This window comes from Mustela erminea, chromosome 1, assembly GCF_009829155.1.
Source record: "Mustela erminea isolate mMusErm1 chromosome 1, mMusErm1.Pri, whole genome shotgun sequence".
NCBI classification, from domain to species: domain Eukaryota; kingdom Metazoa; phylum Chordata; class Mammalia; order Carnivora; family Mustelidae; genus Mustela; species Mustela erminea.
Window position 1 is genome coordinate 186,192,585 of NC_045614.1, and position 23,218 is coordinate 186,215,802.

The window sequence follows — 23,218 nt, forward strand, 5'->3', positions numbered from 1 at the left end:
ATTGCTGAAGGCAGAGAGGTTGCTATGAGTTGCTTAGTTTCCAGAAGCCTTTGAAGCATGGTTATGTAACACTCTGTGTTTATTAGAATCTATGCTTTATGCAACAAATAAAAACAAAGGGCTTAAGTTTAGCTAAATGCCATGTTCCATCAAGAATTTATATATAAAGGTTGATTTCTGGACCAAGAAAAATAGAGCATCTCAACTTTCTAGTTTTCCAGGTTATATATGTTTTGGCTTAAAAAAAAAAAAAGCTTAAAAAAATACAAGGTTTTCTCATAGAACATCTACAACAATCACTTTGAACAGATGCAAGCATGTTTCTTTTTCTTGTGTGTATATGTGGGCTTTTACTCTATGCTACGATTTAATGATGCTATTCTTTATGTCAAAGAGATGACCCTACTAACAATTTCATATTTAATATAGGTCCTACTTTGTTTTTATAGCTTCAAAATAGATGTGCATTTATTGCTAGGTTAGCCTTCTTTAGTTTCATGATGACAGCAATACTTTTAAACATTATCTAGAGGTCTTTTTTTTATCATTTTTTATTGTTAAACATTGTCCAACAATCCCTATGATTTAATGATAATAACAGATGCGTATCCCCCCCTCCACTGGCAATAAAGAGCCTATGATTTAGCATCATTCTTCTACCCAGGAATTTGAGATGAATCATAAAGTAAGAAAAACATTTTGCATGATTAAAATATTGCAACTGCTATAACAGTTTTAGATTGGCTTAATATATATTCATAAGACTATAGGTGGTAATGAATAATGAGCAGGCCCTTAAAACACAAATGGTTTTAGGTGGGTTCTTTTTTCTTTACTTTTTTTTTCTTTTTCTTTCTTTTTCTTTCTTTCTTTTTTCTTTTTTTTTTTTTTTCTTAAATATAGGAGTACTATTTCAGGGTCTCAGTATTCTGAGATATTCAACAGCATTTCTGGGGTTTTTTTGCTTCATAGCTCGGTTGTGTGGTAATGGTCTCCTAGGCTCCAGAAATTCATCTAACAATAGCTCATTCAAGATTTCTGTCCTCCAGTTCTTGACCTTCTTTGAGAAAAGAGAAATCAGAAACATTACTGTAACCGTTAAAAACAATATACACTTACATAACAGTGGCTTTGCTAATAAGGGGGAAAATATTTGTGCCCGGGTTGATTATTTTTACCAATCTGTAAAAAGAGGTACTGGTATGTGGAAATTGACTCTGAGGTATGCTAAGACTTAGAGTCTACCTGCACATTAGCAGTTATATGTTTAGTTAAAATGTATTAGGTACCACACATAAAGCTAAGTTTCTATTGGATGGATGGTGATGAATAGAAGGATGGGCGATCGGAAGTGGATGGATGGCTGAGTGTTGGATAGATGAATGGTTGAACACAAGGATGGATGGATGAGGTGGATAGATAGAGGATACAGCTACCTAATGGGAACAGAACACCTGGAGTTGTTTAAAATTAAATAATTGAAGTACAAAGATTACTAGAATTTATTGTTTTTCTCTTCAAGTAGATATTTAATTAAATGGTAGAAAGGAGAAATTGATAAAATAATAAGATGCATCATGATTTTGTACAACTCAAAATTAATACAATAAAATATATTGTCAGAATACTTGATGAACAGACTTTAATAAGAAGCTCTATCATCCATTAGGAACTTATCATATGCCTTGCAGTCTGCAAGCACTTTACACTTATTATCTCATTTAGTAAACTTTTTCCTTTCCTAGCAAACAGTATTGCTTATATGGAAGAAGAAAATATTGGCCTGAAAAATTCCATATCTAACCTTTCTTTTAAAATAGTTCTTTATTTAATCAGTCCAAAACACATCACTCTCAACTATTAAAAAAAAAACAAACTGTAATTGTAGTCATCACCTTTCTTTATATCTGATGCCAGTGGTCTTTAAACAGAGCATTCTGTGTCTAAAATAAATGTCTAGTAGTGAATGTTAAATTGCTTTTTCCTTCTGGATCTCAGTAGAAATTAGCCATTTATTTGTTTATTTATTTATTTATTTATTTATTTATTTATTTATTTTAGTGAATCTCTTCTGCCATCCTTAAAGCTGTTTAGATCTTCTGTGAGGTATTTTCATTTTCATTATTTTCTGTTAAGCTGTTCTACTTCAGAATCTCACAAGGTCAAACTGAGTAGTTAGTGTTTTACTTATATGTGAAAATAGTACCTGAATACTCCAGAAGGTTCTTAAAATGAAGCCATGATATAATTACTGGTTCACTGTAATTATTGAAGGGCTCCCAGGAAAAATATATGGATGCTGCAACCAAAGGGAGAGTTTGTTTCTCCAGAATAAAGTGGAAAAAGTAGAGCTATGAACAACTTTGTTCTTGGAAACAGTGTTTTCAGTTATCACCATGTGTAAGACTCATTTCTAATTCTACTAATGTAGTATTTCTTGGCCTAATGGTGGAAAACTACCTAATTAATTCCTATTATGTCTGTGAAGTTTATTTGTGAAATTAATTGATTCTTTTTGGTTGCTATATGGTATTAATTGTGAATTAGGAAAGTATTCTTTAGATGTGATTGAGAAAAATTATTTAATTAATGTATAACTTAATGAAATGCAATCATATTAGCTTCTACTGGCACACAGTAAGTGTTTCATTACAGGAACATTAAAACAGAAAATTATTTTGTCTGTAAAATTACAAAAATTACTGTAATTTTTTTCCTCCATCCATTTCTATTTGGAGATAGTCCATTATTTTCACTTGAGTACCTTCCCTTTCAACACTCTTCCTTACTTTCCAGCTAAGGAAAACAAGAAAAATAAGTTTTTCTGATGATAGCATTCTTTTCAGATTATGAAACATTGTTTTCTTCAGTTTGTTTTCTTACTCTAACATTTTTGTTTCCCAGAGGCTCACTAGTTCTAAGTATTTCCAGTTCTTATATGTGTAAATGTTGAGAAATTTGTTCTTATTATTAGGATAGTGGCTTAATGCATGGGCTCTTCAGATGGAACAGGACGGTTTAAGCGTTCAAGTTCCCTCTCTCGCACTTGTGTTATAAAAGTAACCTCACTCCTTCTTAGTTTGTTCATCTTTAAAACACCTACTTGTAGAATTATTGTCAGAATTAAGGGAGTTAATGCATATGAACGGCTTAATTAGCATCAGTGTCCCACTCAGACCGTAAACTCAGCACTGTTCCCTGCTGTGCTCATCATTATCAGCTCTAAAAATGCCTTGGAAATTTGGTAATAAAAAGAAAGGAAGGGAAAGATGGGAGGAGTAGGTACTGATCCTATTAAGTATGTACTCTGGGCCCTACCTTGTTCGGTTCTTATTCTCCAGGTCACCACCACAAGGTGATCTCTGTCCTGTCACAGTCTTGGAATTTCTTCTGCTCCTGGCTAACTCCTTCCCATGCCCTTGTGTTACTGGCTCACCTCTCTGCGTTTACCCCCTTGCTCCATCTGCTGCAGCACTGGCGTTCCCTCTCCCCTGCACCTGCTTCGTCCTGTCTTTTTCCCTCAGGTCCAAATCTAGTCATTTATTCTCTTTCCTTCCTTCTACTCTTCCCCTGAAGAACTCACATATGCTCATAACGTCAACCTTTCGTGGCTGGTCCCTAATCATCCCTCCTACGTGGATGTGTGTGCTAGTCACCGACTGTAGCTTTGGGATAATGACCGTTAGGAAATACCCAGCAGCATGGAATCATGGATTTTTGAGAGGCAGCAGAACTCTAGCATGACCTGGTTCAGCCCATTGAAATTAGATAAAATCGCTTGGTTTAGAAGATATATTTTAGGACATGGTTTCCAAATTAGTATCAGAAATCAAACCTGCCTAACACTTTACATTGTGTGAGTGTTTTATTTACATTGACTCTTCTTATCATCACATCATCTCAGTGATGGGGATCAGGCAAGTATTCTTATCCTCAACCTAATATGAGCACTAGAAAGATTTATAACTTTCACAGGATCATATTTCTGGTAAGTGAATAAATGTGATTTAAGTCTGCTGCCTCTAATTTCAGTGTAGTTTTTCCACATGAGCACCAGATAATTCACTTTTTTGTTGCCCTGTTGAGATGCCATTAAAGTAGGTAAAGCATGCCTCGCTAATTATTTGTAATTTTATATTTCCTTTGTGTTTCTTTGTAAGAGTTAATGGTGCCTCTGACTAAATGTCATTTCTCTGCAGTGTTATACTGTCCTAGTTTCCAACACACTTATAAACACATCAGTTTAAATGGAATATTTTTTGAACAAATATATTCATCTTAAAAATAAATTTTTTAGGGGTGTATGGGTGGCTCAGTCAATTAAACATCTGACTCGATTTGGGCTCAGGTCATGATCTCAGGCTCAGGAGATGGAGGGTTGGGATCCACACTGGGTGTGGCACCTGCTTAAGATTCCCTCTCTCCTCTCTCTGCCCCTCCCTTCTCTCTCTCTGTCTCGTCCTCATACACAAATAAAGAACAAGCAGACTTTCTAAGGGTAAAGTAACTTTTTAAGGAAAAAGAGGACTACTCAAATTTTTTATTAAACCAAGATTAAACCTAAGTATATTTCAGCTTCAAGTGCTGACTGGGAAAGTGTAGATCTGAAGGACATCAGAGGATAAAAGGGTTTGGGGATGAAACATCCCATAAAACAGAGGAAAGAACCCTTTACAAAGAAGTGAAAGATAAGAGTTCTGCTTTCATCAGCTTTCTTGATAAGCTGTTGCTCATGTTCTTCCTTTAGCAGTGGAAGTTAGGACCTATATGCTGGATCCATATTATGGGGATAGCCTTACAGCACAGGAGTTCTAATTTGTTTTAGCTACACACAATAGATCTGTCTTGGACAGATTTAGGAAGATGAACCTCCATGTAGATATATATTAGAAGTGTATAACTGTATATTTCCTTTTCTTACCTTAATTTAGAATATAGAGAATTCGTCTCTGGTGACATTTTGTCTGCTGGCTGCCTTGGACAATTTATCTAAAGAATACATAGAATCCTGTCACTGTATTCAGTTAACTCTCTCATGACCATAATAGTCTCGTCCCTTTGGAATTTTAGTAATAATTCGACGGTCTAAATAAAACATTTGTGAAATAACTATAAAATAAATAATTAAATCTGCATATAATTTGGTTCAAAACCTTCCAGAAAATTTGGATTATATAAGTCATTTCCACGTCTGGGTATCATGGCCAAAACTTTTGTGGATTTCATTTTGAATGGGACAGGCATGCACTTTGCAGAAATAACTTAGCCACTTTACTCCTTGCTTGTATTATTTCTTCCACCAACTCAGTAAGATTAAACCAATATGATTGTTTTAAAGATGATTGCCACCTACTATGTTAGATTTATTATACCCCTGGAAAATATATTTATTAGCAATCACATATGTGTTTAAAGTTCTCGCACTCATTTTTTTTTTTTTTAGACCCTAAGGGAAATGTTTATTTTGAATCTTTTCCTTTACAATAATTAATCTAGGTAGAGTTACGATAGTTATGGGCCGGGTGCCCAGAACAGCTCGGGAATAACCAGGAGCGATGCAGCACGCATGGGCGGGTATGTGTGCCTTCGCATGCGCACACCCGCTTGCAGGCTTTTCTGTATAATTTTTCATGGGAAGCTAGCTCAGCCCATTCTCAGTTTTCTGAAACACTGAGTGGGTCCTAGAGTATTATGATTTTCTATTTGCCGTGAAACTTATAAAAAAATAAAAAAGGAATATACATTAACTATACCTACAAGTTGTGACTTCAGATAAATGTTTACTAACAGCACTAAGATAATCAGCTTTCAAATGTTTAAGATTTCAGTGTTCTCAAAATTTGCAGTCTTTCTATAGCAGATGGGGAGAGAGTGGTAGAACATATTACTTCTAGACCTATATCCTGGCCCTGCCGAACTATTTTTTATATATTTATACACACACACACACACACACACACACGTATATGTATGGGTTTTGATGTTCTTTGCTTAAGTTCAATCATCTGTATAAAAAAGCTAACTGATGGGACACCTCGGTGGCTCAGTAGGTTAAGCTTCTGCCTTTGGCTCAGGTCATGATCTCAGGGTTCTGAGATGGAGCCCAACATCGGGCTCTCTGCTCAGGAGAGAGCCAGCTTCCTCCTCCTCTTTCTCTCTCTGCCTGCCTCTCTGCCTACTTGTGATCTCTGTCAAATAAATAAATAAAATACAAAAAAAAAAAAAAAGACCCTAACTGATGAGGTTGATAATGCAGGGTTTTTTTTTCTGCTGACTTTAGTAACTAAGTAATCAGTCATCCACTTCAACTAACAAATACATAAAATGTCTATCTCCAGGGCTCATACCAATCAGTTATTCACTTTAACTACTGAAAACTGACAAGCATTTGTTTTACTATTGTAATTTCTCCATACTAGACACAGTGCTAAGCACTCAAAATACATTGCTTTAGTTAATCTTTACAGCAACCCTCTGATATGGGCACCTCTATTTTAACAATGAGAAACTGAGCCGCCAGGAAGTTCAGTAACTTTCCGAGACACACAGCAATTGCCAAAATCGGTATTAGAATGCATTTGTTGGACTCCAAAGCGCATGGATGTACCCACCATATTTTCCTGTTGTAGGCTATTTCTCCTACCCTAGTCTGTCTGTAAGACATAGCTCAGATGATACCTACTTACTGCTTATAATCGTCATTATTTTTCAAGGACTTTGAAGTTTCCAATTATCTTATCCATTTATGTATGTTTCATTGGATTCCACTGAAGACTGTATTAGAGTAAGTTAGGGAAAAGCTATTTCTTTATAGTCTAAGTCAAATTATTTTGAGCTCAAAAGCACAATGTGTCCATAAAAAATGTTGAATCTGCATGGTCAAAACTCATTTAGATGACAAAGTATGTGGTTATAAGGTGAATAAAAACCTTATTTTTTTCTTTTTCAATTCTAAATAATTGCTAATGCTTCATCAAATAATTGAATTTACAAGTTCTTTATGTAATCCTTAATGGCACAGACAAAAAGCAACAGTTTTAGAGGATGGTTAGGCTAGAAGTGTGGGCATATTTTTTCATTATTATACTTTAACTGTGAGCATATTTTTCATTATTATTCTTTCTTGAATTATTGAGAAACAATGATTTTTTTTTATTTCAAGTTATATAATCTTCTAGGACAAAGAAAAGAACCTAGTTGGGTTAGTCAAAGTATTCTATAAAGTATTTAGAATAATTTTCCTGTTTGCATAGAGAAGTATGTGGTACTCAGGACTTGGTATTATCATTTAGTTTGCTGTTTACTGTTATATATCATTAAGCATGCCTAAGCGTAAACTAATAATTTGCATGAAAATTTATTTCAAAAAGCATAGCAATTCATTAATTAACATGGTAGATAATACTTGAGCCCCTCATCCTTTGAGTTTGTTTTATTGCTGTTCTGCATTATACAGTTTCAAAAAATTTACAGCCAAGGAAATAAACTTGAAGGAATTGTAGTTAATTGAAGAAACCTATTGTTGGTGAACCAAGCACATCCTAGAATATAGAAATATACTTCTGTTTTGTACTTAATTAAAACATGTGGTTGTCATTTAAACTTTTAATTAAGACAGTACTCACAAACTTGAATGCGAATGTAGCTTTTTACAAAAACACCAAAATATTAATGTGAACTAATAAGAGTAAAAAAAGAAAAAAATTACTCCCTTAGGGAGAAGTTGTGGTGTTTGGCGTTTATTATATCTTAAAATGCTCTTTGGTTATATTCAATAATAAATTCCCTTATTTATTTTCATATTACTCTCTGTTTTAATTTTGCTTTAGAAATATAACATTTAGGGATGTTTTAAAGCTAACGTTAAGAAGAAAAAAATTTAAAATGGATATTTTCTTTTTTATTTTAATGGATATTTTCTACTGAAAGTAGCATAGTCATAAATGCCACATTGCCCTAAAATGGTTTTGAAAAAAGTTATCAGAATTGCTTTTCAATGATGAATTTTTAAGTTAATGTGTATTTTATTTTATTTTATTTTTTTTTTTAAGGGTTTTATTTATTTATTGGACAGACAGAGATCACAAGTAGGCAGAGAGGCAGCCAGAGACAGAGGAGGAAGCAGGCTCCCTACTGAGCAGAGAGCCCAGCGCAGGGCTCCATCCCAGGACCCTGGGATCATGACCTGAGCCGAAGGCAGAGGCTTTAACCCACTGAGCCACCCAGGCACCCCGAGTTAATGTGTATTTTAGATAAGAGAAGTAAATGTAGGAATGCCTAAATCAGACATGCATGCACACATACCAACACACATGCAGATTCATACAATATACAGCAACACATCACAAGACTTTGCTACTTTTGCATTTGGAAAAAGGCCAGAGAGAGCAACTAAAAGGTTTAATGAATGGCCCGGTGTATTGCGTAGGCATAACCTCCCTATATTTATATTTATGGTATACAGTTATAACTGAAGATTTTGTGGATAGCATCTGGCAATAAGTAAAATTCAACTCATGAAACATAAAAAGAGAAGGACTTTGTTAGAACATTGTGACCGGTCCTGTGCTGGAAGTTGTTTTTAACATTGTTAAAAATACAAAATTTCCTTTGCTTTCCAGAACTTGTTCTTACTCTACCAGAAGTTTGTCCACAATTCCTTAAAGTTTCATATGGAATATTTCCTGCCTTTGATATAGATTCTTTCTTCTGGGGTCATTGAGCTCCCAGAAGTCACTTCAGTCATGGTAATATGAGTGGGTTGATTAAAGAATCAGATCTGAAAATAACATAATAAATGCATATATTCTAAGATGCACATTTTTTTCACATTTAAGCTTACCTTCAATTGGGATGTGTCGTACAATGAATGGCATGGTAGTGATATTTTTTTTTCTATTTATTTAAAGGGGATATATAAAATAATTCATCTTAAAATTGATGGTGGCTTAGATATAAAGATAGATGGTAACTTACCGTCTTTGCCATCTTTATGGTCACCCCGTGCCTAGAGAACCCCTTTCATTGTCACTCAGTTTGAAACCTCAGGGGTTGTACCTTACAATAAATTTCCTTAGCTTGATCAGCGGGAGTGAAGTGAGTTTAGTGCAGAATGATATAAATGATAGTACTTCTTACATCAAAATCCTTATACTTTGAACAGACACTTTATCAAGTGGCTGAGCAAACACAGCAGCTTTTGAAGTATTTGAAGAGCCATTGAATTTAAGAGTCTTCATGCCTTCACTCTTCTCTAATCTTATTAGTGCAGGTCTTCAGAACATGGCTCTTTCTTGGTTCAAATTTAAGGACATAGATTATGCAATAATGCTTAAAACTTCTTATCTATTTCAACCTGTTGATATATCAAATACTTAGGAAGCTCTTGAATTTAAAATGAGAAGAAATCATAATATTTTTAAATGACATTCGAATGGATAAGGACCTATTTGATCTCTTTTATAGAAAAAAAGTCTTCATAAAATAATTTCATCATTCTATCATTTTTTTTCCTACTGTATTTTCCCAAATTGAGTGAGGTAAACTTTTTGGTCCAATATTTTGTATTCACCAATAAAATGACCAAATGAACCTAATGAACAAGAGTCGGTCTTGAACAAATACAATAAATGTCAGATATTCAGACTCCATAAGGAATGTTAAGAATTCAGTCTTTTAACATCAATTTTTTAAATTTAACGAGATCAGTCATTTAGATGAATATCACTTTATCTGCTTTTTAAATTTTTATTTCTCTCATGTTGTATTCATTCTGGCCTCTTTATCGTAAGAATCTCAACTTCAGAATTAAACGAGAAACTGTTTATGAAAAGATTTTGCCTGATTCCATGTAAACTAGGTACCCAGGTATAGAGAGTAGGGTCATTAGATTACATTGGACTGGTGTGTACATCCCAGCTCCACCCCTAAACCAGTTGCGTGTCTTTAGGCAGACATACTCTCCCCTTCTTCTGTCTCCCCACATTGTGCATTGGTGTCCTTACTTTTCCATCCAAAAATCTCATGGATGTATCTGTGCCTCTCCATTCATAATGTCCGAGGTTAGCCATACTACTGTCCATGGACTTCTAAGACTCCCGACTGTTCTCTCTGACCTGGTCTTTTCTTTGTCCATCTCATTCTACCCCTAACCTCCAGGTTAGTTTTCTTGGTTGTCCTACTCTTTCTCACCAATCTTCAACATTCTGTACTTAATTACCAAAAAATCTTAACAGCTTAGCCCAGCCTTCAAAACTCTTTATAGACAGTCAATCCTACCTTTCCTCCATGACTCTCTCTCCCACTGCATATTCCTTTCTGCTTTATTTATAGACATTCAGGTGCATGTGTTATCTCTCCTTACAGCTGTAAGTTGTAAGTAAACTAAGACCATATCTTAGTCATTTTTTTTTATCTTGCACAGTGCCTTATACATTTTGTGTACTTAGTAAGTGAGTGGGGGAGTAAAGATAACTTACTTTACTTTCCTCTAATACAAAAATATAAGATATGGAATTAGACCTTCCTTGGTGAATCAGAATTGTCCTAAATGTTTCAAAGATGTATTGAGAACCTTTTATGAAAAGACATTGTGTTAAGTGTGGGGAGGTAGCTATGAATGAAAGAAAGCCTTTTAAGGTATCTTGCTAGATTTATTCTACCTGCTACAGAATTGGAAACCATATTTAAAGAATAATTTGAAATAAGTGTAAATCGGTTCAGAGTTGTATTTTCAGAGAGATATTCTTTAGTGAAAGATGGGGGTTTACAGGGATTTTGGTGCTGTTTGGGTGCCCTGTGTGTGTGTGCGTGTGCGTGTGCGTGTGTGTGTGTGTGTGTGTGCACGCACATGAAAAAGAAGGAATAAGGGAATGCTTGAATGAGAGACTGGAAATCAGTAAATCAGTCCAGGTGCTCAAATAACCATTTTAAAATTGTTTGTTCTAAGCAGTGTCCCTAAAAGATGGGTTTTCTAATGCTCAAATAATATATGGTAGTAATTCACAATTATAACGCTCTTCCATAATCATTACTTTTAATCTAGTGCTTTAAGTTATTATAATTTCTGGAACTCAAGAGTTGCTTTTATATTGTATTTCCTAGGTAATGTAGACACAGGGCTAAGTAATTCCAAAAGTGTCCACAGCTGAATTTATTCTTTAAATTATAGATCAGAGAAATAGGTCCAAACTGATGTTTTAAAAATTTTCGTTATGGCTCTTTAAGCTTTTGCTTTATGACTACAAATTACATGTATTAAGTGAGTAGATTCCAACCATTTTAAGTGTGATGATCCCTTTCAGTGTCAAAAACAAATGGATTCTTTTATAACAATTGTTCTTTCAGTATTCTTGATTGAAAAAATATATAGACAAAACTTTACTCTAAATCTTGTGATTTTTGAAATGAATCTGCATTTTATTAATCAAAAAAGATGAACATAATTTAAAATACAGGATCAGATGTGTATAATAACGTAACTTAGGCTTCAGACAATGCCTAATGCAAATACAGATTCCCAGTCCCTTGTAATAACATAATTACTCATTCAGTGAAACCTTTTTAATAACACAGCTACCAGTGAATATCAACCCACAGGTTGGGAACTTTTGATGAGATACTTGCTTTCTTCAGACACTACTACCAGTTATCTGTGATCTTAACTATTAATTTAATAATTGATACTCTATTTCAGAAGTTTTTAAAGTATTCAAGGACATCAGTCTCTAAATTGTCCTCATTTTTGTTCTTGTTTTTGCTTTCTGAAGATTTGTACAAGCATTTAATGAACTAGGATGAAGAACAAAAGCTAAACTTCAGTTGTACTAGTTCCCTTCGTTCCACAAGGCTTCGTTTCTTTACGGTGTCCCCCGTTATTTATTTTCACTACCTGTGTTTTGCCATTAAATGATTTCAAATACTCAAGTCATTTTCAGCTATATTGAGTGACTTTAGAATCTGCCTGTGCCCAGTAGTCATCTTTTGAATCTCAATCAATCTTTCTCTCTGTCTCTTTCTTGTTAAACACTAACATTCTGATTATCAGTTTGAATTTGAGTCAAAGCAGACTGACCTAGATTGAATGAGATGGAGCCATCCCCCCCCACACCAAAAGTTCCTTTAGCAAGTTTGACTGTATCTGTTACCCAGAGAGAGGTTACCTGGGCATGAAAATGATGGTTATTGTTGGTCACCACATCTACTTTTAACGTGATACTTTTTTAATGAAAATATACAAGCACTTCTGAATTAAGGGTTTGTATACCAGAGAAAGAAAACACAAAGCACTTAATCTCTTTGTATCCCTCCTTAGGCTAGAAGAAAGTTAAGATTTCCATTTCTACTGATGTATGTTTACTTAAGGAATTTTGTATTGTCATGTGTAGACATTTAGACCATAATAAACTTGAACATAATAGCCATAGCTTTTATTTTATTGTAAATACAGAAATAAAATATATCTCATAATTCACCCAAAAAACTGGATGGTAAATTATAGCAGACCTCATGAATGCAACATGAATCTGTGTGTAACATGAACAGACAGTATGTTTTCATGATCTTGTTTGTTAGTAGCAGAAGGAGGCCTGCTTAGGTCTGCACACTTCAGACCATACATGGACACTTGGTTCACTTCTGTGTTCCTCACTTTGATAACCAGGATCTAGAAAACTGGAATGAAGTTGGAGTTGGGGAAGGAGTAAAAAGCCATTTCAAATGAGAAATTCTTAAAGGTCCCGGGATTACATTTAGTATGTATTTAGTAATAGATGTAGAGGACACTGAGAGATAGCATAACTATTATTAAATATATGAAAGGTTACTATATTTTGAATTTTCCTTTATAGCTTTTCCAGGTTGAAAAGTCCCAAGAAGTCAAATTTCTGCTCACTACAGAGGTGAATTTCTAATGAACAGAATGGGTTGTAGTAAGAGAAAAGTAAATTCTCTGTTAATAGGTATAGTCGGTCCTAGGTTGGATGACCATGTGATAATCTGTGATAGGATAACAAGGACTCATGAGTATATGGACCAGAGTCTCTAATACCCCCTTTCAAACATGAGTATCTCTGAAATATTCGAAAAGAAATGGGTGTATAACACAAATCAGGATTTAACAGTGTTCAGAATACTCCCTTTTAAATTACTATCTCAGAAGATATTTTATAATGTCTCATTTCACTCCTGAACCGTTGTGATTCCTTAAGAGCTATACATTCAAAATTGTGCTGGATACAGATGCAGCTGAATATGGAGGACATCAGAGATTGGACCACAATACTGATTTTTTTTCTGAAGATTTTAAACATAATGAGCGTCCCTGTTCTCTTTTGGTAAGTAAGGTCTTTAAGATCTATTCATTGCATATTCATTTAATCCTTTATTTTTAAAGCGGTGTTTCTGTCCAGAGAAACAACTTCGTGTAAGTGGCATGTAAGAAAACGAAACGAAACAAAAAAACAAACGGGGTGGGGTTGATAGAAAAGAAGTGAGCTGAAATATTCAGAGGCGGTGTGTGTGGTGCTGGGCTGAATTTGCTTTTGGAAAACTGATAGTAACAGGTATTTGGTGGACAATTGGGAAAGTTTGTCTATCACTAGGAATAAAAAATATTCCTTAAAAAATAAGGAGAAGGCATATTTTTCTATTTTTATGCAACACTTGACTTCCCTTCTGTTCTTGCTTTCTGTATAATCTTTTACATCCAGCAGACTTCTACATTATTGACTGTCTAATGAAGTTTAATTTAAAACACCTTAAGAGGGTCTATAAAAATCTATTGCTATTCTTTCCTGCAGTCAAAGACTGAATTCATTCCACTTACAGAATTTTCTGATTTCCTCATATCACTGAGAAAAACATTAAATCATATAACTAATTTTTACTCTGTGTTAATACGTACAAAAGGATATTGCTTTAAACTACAAGGCTTCAATTCTTTTTTTTTTTTTATTCTTCTTTTTTTTTTAAAGGTTTTTTTATTTATTTATCTGACAGAGTTCACAAGTAGGCAGAAAGGCAGGCAGAGAGAGGAGTAAGCAGGCTCCCCGCTGAGCAGAGATCCCGACGCGGGGCTCGATCCCAGGACCCTGAGATCATGACCTGAGCCGAAGGCAGAGGCCTTAACCCACTGAGCCATCCAGGCACCCAAGGCTTCAATTCTTTTAAAACTGTAGGATCTAGAAACTCTCCAGATTTAGAGGAAGTCTTGTTTACTTTATGTCCAGATAGTAAGCTCAGATCCATACATCTGTGTTATTTTTTTTTCCTTTTCCTGACTAGTCCTGTACCCGCCCCCCGCTGCCCCTCCCTCCCTCTCATTCACACTCATTTTCTCATCCTCTTCCTCTTCCATCACTCCGCTTCCCATGCACATTTTTTTCATCATGGGAGGTCTTAGATGAAGATTTGGTTCACTTTTATGAGGCCAGAATGTATCTAACAAATGTATAGATAGTTTTATCACAGCTGTTAAATTCTCTCTTTTCCAAAAATGTAAGTGTAAGTCAAAGGGGAGAATCTGTAAGGGATGCCTGGTTCCCCCATTTTTCTACCATATTCCCACCTTTAAAGTGGTGCAAGTGTATCACTTTGTAAATCACCTTATTGCCTATGGAATCAGCTTTCCCAAGACAGTGGCATAAAATAAGTGAGAAGAGCAGAGATAAGCAGGATTGAGTTGTGGATTATAGGCTCTGAGGAAAGTGTCATGGCCACAGGAGACGTGAGGGTTATTCTAACAGTATGTGTGTGTATATACGTGGTGATGATAATGACACATGTTTATGTAGCTTTAGATACAGATGTAAATACATATGCATTATTAAGAGGGCAGCCTGGGTGGCTCAGTGGGTTAAACCTTCTGCCTTTGGCTCAGGTCATGATCCCAGGGTCCTGGGATCAAGCCCCACATCAGGCTCTCTGTTCAGCAGGGAGCCTGCTTCCCCCACTCCTCTCTCTCTCCCTGCCTGCCTCTCTGCCTCCTTGTTAATCTCTGTCAAATAAATAAATAAAATCTTTTAAAAAAATAAAATGATTAAGAGGGAGGGTTTCACGGTGCTATCAGATTTTATCCACAAAGAATAATTGTTGTAGTTTGTCGGAACATTCAGTTTTGCCATGTGAAGTTGATAAGAATAGTTTTTAAAATGAATTTTATTTTTTTAATATTGTTTGAGAGAGAAAGAGAACGCACAAGTAGGGGTGAGGGGCAGAGAGGGGGTAGAGAGAATCTCAAGCTAACTCTGCACTGAGTGGGGAGCCAGAACGGGGCTAAGTCTCGCAACTCTGAGATCATGACCTGAGCTGAAATCAAGAGTCAGACACTCTCTGAACTGAGCCACCCAGGCGCCCCCTGAAATGAATTTTAAAAATTATCTTAGGAGACACCTGGGTATCTCAGTCAGTTAAGCATCTGACTCTTGATTCTGGCTCAGGTCATGATCTCGGGTCCTGAGATTGAACCCTGTGTCCAGTTCCATGCTCAGTCCAGCTCCCACTCTCTCTCTCCCCCTCCCTGCTTGTGTGCTCTGTTTCTCTAAATGAAAACATAAAATCTTTTTTAAAAAATTATCTTAAAGTTCTGCAGTAACCCCTGAGAGATTAAGGAAGATCATTCAGCTTGCAAGGAGTGGAAAGGAATTTGGAAAAGTCAGACAACATTTGAATGTAGCAAACTTCCTAAAGCTTCTTGTGTCCAGTGAGGGTTCTCTGTTAGGTAGAGAGGCCTGGTAGAGCATTGAAAAGACCACAGAATGTGGCAGCGAACCTGGGTTCGAGCCCCCGTCTGCCATTGACTAGCTCTAAGAAACTGAGTTCTCACCTTTTCTGCACTGCATTTTCCATCGTCTATAATGAGGATTAGTATAGGATACTCTCCACAGCAACAGATTCTTATGACGCATGAACTCATTAACTTGGCCAAGTTTTTTTGGAAACCGCAAAAAGCTATTTCGCATGTACTTTAAAGGTATTGTTATGGCTATTCAGTTCTTTTTTAGGTATGTTAAGCACATCAGGATACTAGGTGCTTTGAGGACACATAGTTAAGAACTTCTTCCAATTTGGGGGAAGTTAATAATCTTACGCCAAGGGCTCACCCTCTATGGGGATGGGCAGAAAATATCTTGCTATGCTTTCAGTTCTTGTAAAAATAAGAAGATTGTATCATAATTAGAACAAGCCAACTCACAGTGGCAGCAACAGTCAGGAGATTATTTTGCAAGTACTAATTGAATTTATCTTGCAAATAAGGAATGCACAGATCGAAATTAGCAGGTGGAGTTGAGAGCAGCACATGAGCGTTGGTAACAGGTAGAGGAATACCACGCTGCAAGCACATGAGAGACAGAACATAGCTTAGCCCCTGCCTGTATTAGAATTCTGATCCAACTGGGTCAAAAAGGTGATGATTAGCTCTGTCTTCCCAACGGCAGCATCTTGTTTCAGTAACTTAAGGTGCTTCAGGAAACGCTCATTTAAATGTCTTCAGGCTCCAGGTGAAATGATCACTGGTTTTAATATAGGAATAAGAGAGCCCAAATAGACCGGAAAGTCCAATAAAACATGTTCCTTCTTGCCAGAGTTATCCTTTGAAGAGCCAGAGGGGGAAAAAACCACATTAAAAAACAAACCTGTTCTAAGAATGCCTCATTATAATGGGACTCTATTAAACTAGGTCATATGTGCTGGGATCTGATCAGGGTTCTTGAAATGACTACAGGCGCTCTAGGTCTCATTCCGCCACCAGCGAGAGATCACTCTTGCCTCCCACATGGCTGGAATAAAGGGGAGAAGAAAGGCTTCTTTCCTTCTCCATAAAATTTCTGCCCATCTTAATAAGGACACAGTATTTACCAAAGCTTAATTTGCAAGCTCAATAATCCAAAGGATTTGCTGAATAAGTGTCAAATCTGCTTTCAAAGATAGTAACAAATAGTGCTTGAAGGAATCTTAAAATAGCCATGCAAGCTGCTGATGCAGGTACCATTCCAGCACCTTCCCTATTATGAACTCCATCAGTTGACGCTGGGAAGCCCGGCGAGAACCGGGTGTGCGCTACCGTTGACACACCTTTGCTAAGGTCAGAGTCTCCCGCAAATGCCAAGAAGCGATGGGAAAGAATTTCTCCATTCTCCTTTACTGGCAATTGTCAGAAACTACCCTTTAGCACACTCATTTCCCTACATCTTGGTTTGGTTTTGTTTTTTAAAGATTTTATTTATTTGACAAAGAGAGACACAGTGAGAGAGGGAAAACACAAGCAGGGGGAATGGGAGAGGGAGAACCAGCCTTCCAGCTGAGCAGGGAGCCTGATGCGGGGCTCGATCCCAGAATCCTTGGATCATGACCTGAGACAAAGGCAGCCGCTTAACGTGTGAGCCACCCAGACAATCCTCTATTTGTGTCTCTGATAGAGACAAAGGTTCATATAAGTATATGAACCTATATGTTACTTACATGTTGGTCAGTGCACTGGAAGCAGGGAGGCTTGCTTTCCCTTCTCTGGTTCATAAATTCAAATTCCCTGGCACAAATGGAAGAACAGATTATTGCACCTGAAATGAGAATTAGTTTCCTTTATGGTAACTCAAGTAGTCTCAAGAGTGAAATATGAATAAGGCAATAATTTCAGCATTTATTACTTTCCCAGTTGGGCTCCTCATCACTAAGAAGTAGATCTGTTGATACGATTTAAAAAAAAAAAGAAGAAGAAGAAGAAGAAGTAGATCTGTTTATTCTTATTCTAAATTTGGGAATTCAGAAGCAGACTTGGTTTAAATACGGAATTTGGCATAGGTGTATCTTTATTGTAGTGGAAATACAATTTAGCAGTTGGGATAATGTGTTTTGCTCTATCCTAAATCATGAACATGTTTAGGTTTTTCAGATAAGAAAAAAAGTCAAACAATTCTTAAAGCTTATTCTTTTTTAATATTTCTACATCAGATAATATAGATTTCTATATAGAAATATTAGTATCACTTTTCTCTTAGCCTAACATGAAATAATGAATTAGAATAAGATTTATTTTTTCTCAGAAAATACTTTATGAACTAAAACACATATGTGAAAATTAGAATTATTTTATATATCAAACTTATTTTTCAAAATAATTTGTAATTCTTTTATGACAAATGTGTGTATGAAGACTATGAAAAGTCTAATGCCCTGTTCATCAAATGATGTTATCACCCTTCAATTATGTGCTATTGCTAAATTTAGCAATTTCTAAGGAAATTTAAAAATTAAGGGATTTTCTACTTAAAAGTTATTTTAAAATTTTGTTTTCAAATTTTTGACACCCTGTCTTCAAAAATTGTATAATTAATTTTTGCAACTCAGTTATCCTCGAAGAACATAATACTTTGCCTGGATGTCATAATATAATAGATTATTATGTGCTGTGGGTTTTTTTGTTTCTGGGTTTTTTTAGTCATGTTAGTTCAACATAGTGATTAAGTCATTAGGGTAGTCAAAATAACTAGGTATATTAGCATGCATTTTGCCTCTTTTAAAAAGTGAATTGGATTATACTGTGGCATTCTGATTCCTTCTGAAGTGCTGACTATAAATTTAGCTAGAAAATACTAAATTCATGACCATACATTACATTGTCTTATATGTTCTTAATGTGCTCCTAACCACAAAGTCTTTAGGGCTCAATGGCTAACACATGGGCATGGTATATATGTCGATCAGCATATATTACCTGTAACGTACTAAACACTTTTTCTATACATACACTTAAATATAAATTGTTTATATTTAAATATGCTTAAACATTTTCATGTTTAAACCTACTCAAATTATGTTCATATTTCTTTTCACTTGCTGTATGAATCAAAACTATTTTTAGAATTCAAATTATAAAATGAGTGTTACAGAGCCAATACTTAGCACTAAATTATAGAGCCCCCAACCTGTTCGTGTCTGTGATTGTCTCATCACAAGGATTAGTTCTGATTATCTTAAATCCTTTAGTATAATTGGTAGTCATTTCCTAACCACTAAGAAAATTGATTTGCAGACTCAGAACCCTAATAAAGAAAAAAACTCAAAATTCCATAAATAGCCAGAGTTAAGAAAAATCACTTGCTTGGGGAAATTCTTTCATGTTGCCTATACTGCAAGGGTTCAAGAGCAACATAAACACATTCTAGTAATTAACACTGCAGTGAAAAATATAATTACACAATATTCTACTCTAATGATACTCTACAATTATCAACTGAAGGTTTTTTGAGCAGATAGTATTAAGAGGTCTCTAAGTGTGACTGGAATTGGCCTCATAAAACTCCTTACATAAAACGACCAGCATCATTTAGTAAGAGTTCTTGGAGCATTTTTGAACCATTGAATGCCAAAAGAGGAAACTCAACGCATATATTGCGAGCCTTGAACTTCTAGTCCTTCCTTTTGTTATACTCTTACATTTGGGTTGGCTAAAATACCAAGAGATCACAGAAAGGAAGAATGTTTCTAAATTACAGGTTTATAGTTTTCATTTGTATTTCATTAATGAAATTAGTTATGAGGTTATGAATCAAACAGAGTAGGTGCCAGAACTCTGTAGGATTCAAACAGGAGATTGATGTGACCTGTCCTGCCAGATCACTGTGCCACACTGAGCAGAGATCTGTCAGTATTTGTTTAGGTCCGACTTGTTTGTTTTATTAGATCTGTCTGCAGAGCCTTGAACTTACCAGAATCCTTTTATATGCATATAAGACCATACCTAAAATTAGAGAAATGTTTTTAATGTAAAGGGAACTGAAATTCTTTTATCTAGTCATTGGTACTACTGAAAAATTTAGATTGATCTTCAGTTCTAAAGTGCTTAGAAGAATTCAGAATCATTCTATTATAACCTGCTGCCCCAGTGATTAGTTAAACCTAGTTTTTGTGATTCCCCAAACTATACACACAGAACAGAGTAAGTATATGGCAAACTCCTCTGAAAGGGCAGAACACTGTCTCCTGACTCCTGCCTGTTTTGATGAGAATTGGAGAGAGAATTGGTTGAACCTGTAAATAATAGGAAAAATAGAGGGAAACAGGTTATGGCATTGACATAAAGGGTTTCCCCACACGTAATGATGGCAAGGGCATACTATTTATCTTTTGGAAGTACTAGACGCAAGTCGAACTGTGAGACATTGAGCTACCCAGTGACTGTTAGCATTTGTGAAATTATTATGATGATCATTTTTGAAAATCACTATTAATTGAAGATTAGAAAAACTCTTCTCTAGTTACTACATTCATAATATAACTTTCTTTTTAAATGCCATCACTTTACAACCACTTTAATCTTTATTGTTCAAAACTAACCAACTAGATTAGTATATCTGATTTTTTTTTTTTTTTTTTTTTTAGAATTGTGAGAGTTCTTTATGACAAAAAACCTTAAGGGAAAACATTGTGTTCATTTGAAAAGTCGAGATGTATTGGACATCCAATAGTTTCATTCAGTGAAAACCAGCTGTTCTGTTCCTTTATTTTTTTTTTCCTTAAGCCGTGCCTGCTTTGCATCTTACATTCAAAAAAGCTTTTTTTTTTTACATTCAAAAAAGCTTTTTTTCTTTCTTTTACCTAGCAGCCAGACTTTTACTTAAAGATAAAATGACTGAAATAATAAAATATTCAAAGTGTCAAAAATGGAGAGATATTGTCACAATGATGCCCACAATCTAATATTATTTTTACTGTTTCTTAACAGTAAATATATGTAAAATAGCACATAGATAAATATCAAGCAGTTCAGTTCACTTCTCAATTTTGTAAAAAGTATTTCAGATATGTCTACCAAAGAATATCTTGTGATATATGCACACATTGGGCCCACTTTTATTTATTCTTTTATTCATTGTTCATTATTTTATTTTGTCATCAATGGCACCTACTTTGTCCACTGGCACCTATGAAGAGTTAGAAATGTGAAGACTTTGGGCTTCTACCCTTATAAAATTCATAGTCTGGTGGGGAGGACATATCATAAACTTGAAAAAAAAAAATCGCAAATTGTGCTGGATGTTCAGAAAGAAAGAAAAATCCCTTTGACCTAAGAACTTGGGTTCACCTCTCATCTCTGCCACTTACTAAGTGTGTGACCTTGGGAAAATTATTTAGCTGCCCCTTGCCTCCATTCCCTCATCGGAAAGATGGAGGTAATCGCAGTGCTGCCTCACAGGGTTGTCCTGAGGATTCAATGAACTAGGACCAGAAAGACGTGGAGATCCTCCCTGATGGAGGGCACAGACTGAGCGCTTAGTAGCTATTAGCTGCGATTATCGTGTGGCGTCCTCACCATACAGAAGGGAGATCAGGGACCCAGAGAGCCAAAGCAACACAGCCAAGGTTGCCCAGATTTAAAAAAAAAAAAAAAAAAAAAAACCCACAAAGAAAAAAGAAGACAAAGGAAACAAACAAAAATGCATCAGTCATAGAAAACGAAGTGGAAAAGCTATGCTATCTAACATTGTCAAAAGACACCCCGCTGTGGAGCTGGAACTTTCTAAAATGCAAGAGATAAGGAACTAGCAAGGTCAAGAGTATTCTGAGCGGGAACCCAGCGAAGGGAGGAAACCCCGCCCCCCTGTGGGAGGAGCCTGGTGTGAGGGGAGGAGAGACTCGTGCCACCCGGAGCTGAGACGGCAGATGGACTGTCTCGCAGGCAGGAGCCGAGTCAGGACCCTGCAGGGCTTGGAGAGGATGCGTACTGCGTTTTCAGTGCAGGGGCGAGCTTTTGGGCTGGTTTAAGTTGGGGAGGGGCCTAAATACCCTTAGGATCCCTTATATTATCTTTCAAGTTTATTTCTTAAAATGACAGGAGACAAAACGGGATGACAAATAAGAGTCTTGGTGTCGAGCGGTGTTCTGTATATTACTTTTATTCGCCTGAGTAGAATAACATGGTAACCTCAGGGCAGCCTTCCTGTACCACCGGAGAGTGCCTCGTCAGCAGCGCGTGTCCTTCGGAGCCCGCGCGTCGGCGGCACGTCGGGTTTTGTAAAGCGTATGGCGCCCTCTAGTGGGGGCTGCTTCGAAGGCGTCTCGCTCAGGTACCGGGACGGCTGAACCGCGGAAACGTCTCCGGGGAGTCCGCCCAAGTGGAGAGAGACCTGTAACTCCAAGCGGATGTGAGAGGGCATCGTGTCCCTTTGACATAATGTCGCCGTGTTCGGGATTTCTTTCAGTGGCACTGACATGATTGTGTTGACGCAGGTGTACATTCCCAGCCGAGTGGGCCTCGTCCTTGAGAATGTGGATATGCCCAACTGAAGAGACGGAGTTGCCGCTTCACCAGAAGCCCCGCGCGCTTTGTTTCCCTGTTCGCCTTGTCGCCGCGCTTGTAATGTGTACGGCGGCGAAGCACGGCTGTCGAGACGACACTTCCATCAGACGTCTGAAATGGAGCATTGGCTTATGCAAATGAACGTCAGGCTTTGGCTAGAGGGGGCGCATGTTTTTGAAAAATCAAGGATCCTAGACTCTATTTTTCTAGGCATCCGAGCAGCTGGGATTCTCAGATGAAGTATTCTGTGTGATGCCTTTAAACAACTTTTCTTTCTAGGCCAATATTTGATCCTTAAAGTTCACATATGAATCGTGTGTCATGTGTGATTATTTCTGTTGAATGTATACAGTATTTTTTTAAGAAGAATATTGAGGGACTTTATTTGTTCTAAGTATATCTTGGTTTAATATATAAAGCACCAAGGTTGTTACTATGTTTTTTTTTCAAATTGTGTTTAGAAATACTGTAATAAGTATGTAGTGATGTAGTAATGATATAAAATTAAGAGTTGGATCAGAGATAATATAAGACCATTATACACTTGTCCATGCTTCATTTTGCCTAAGTTTTATCTTGTGACCTCTGCTTCATTTAGTATCTTGGTGGATGTTGATATCTCCGTCTTTCTGAAGACCTGAATTGGGAATTGTAACATTTCAGAAAATGTCTTTTATTGTTAATCAATAAAAAATAAAATAAAATTTAAAAACTGCAAAATTGCCTTTGCTAATATTTACTTTGCTTGACTACCATTGGGATTGATTTAGAATGAATGTTAAAATGCTTCTCTTACCTCTCATACCCTCCCCACATATATGCACGCATGCACAATGGGCCAAACACAGGGGTTAATAATAGTTTTTCTTTAGGTACTATTTTGTAATGTAAGATTATATTGACTAACTCAGGTATCCAAGC

The 23,218-nt window shown here is 36.2% G+C and overlaps 1 protein-coding gene across 1 annotated transcript in view; it reads left to right on the forward strand.

The window, feature by feature from the left end:
* The window catches only part of GBE1 (1,4-alpha-glucan branching enzyme 1), a 271,683-nt gene extending 248,666 nt beyond the window's left edge, over window positions 1–23,017 (forward strand). Inside the window, exons 15-16 of the mRNA XM_032352229.1 lie at window positions 13,217–13,334; window positions 22,228–23,017. Of these exons, the coding sequence (XP_032208120.1) occupies window positions 13,217–13,334; window positions 22,228–22,284 (175 nt within the window). The 3' untranslated portion in view covers window positions 22,285–23,017. The remainder of the gene's footprint in view (window positions 1–13,216; window positions 13,335–22,227) is intronic.
* The last annotated feature ends 201 nt before the right edge of the window (window positions 23,018–23,218 follow it).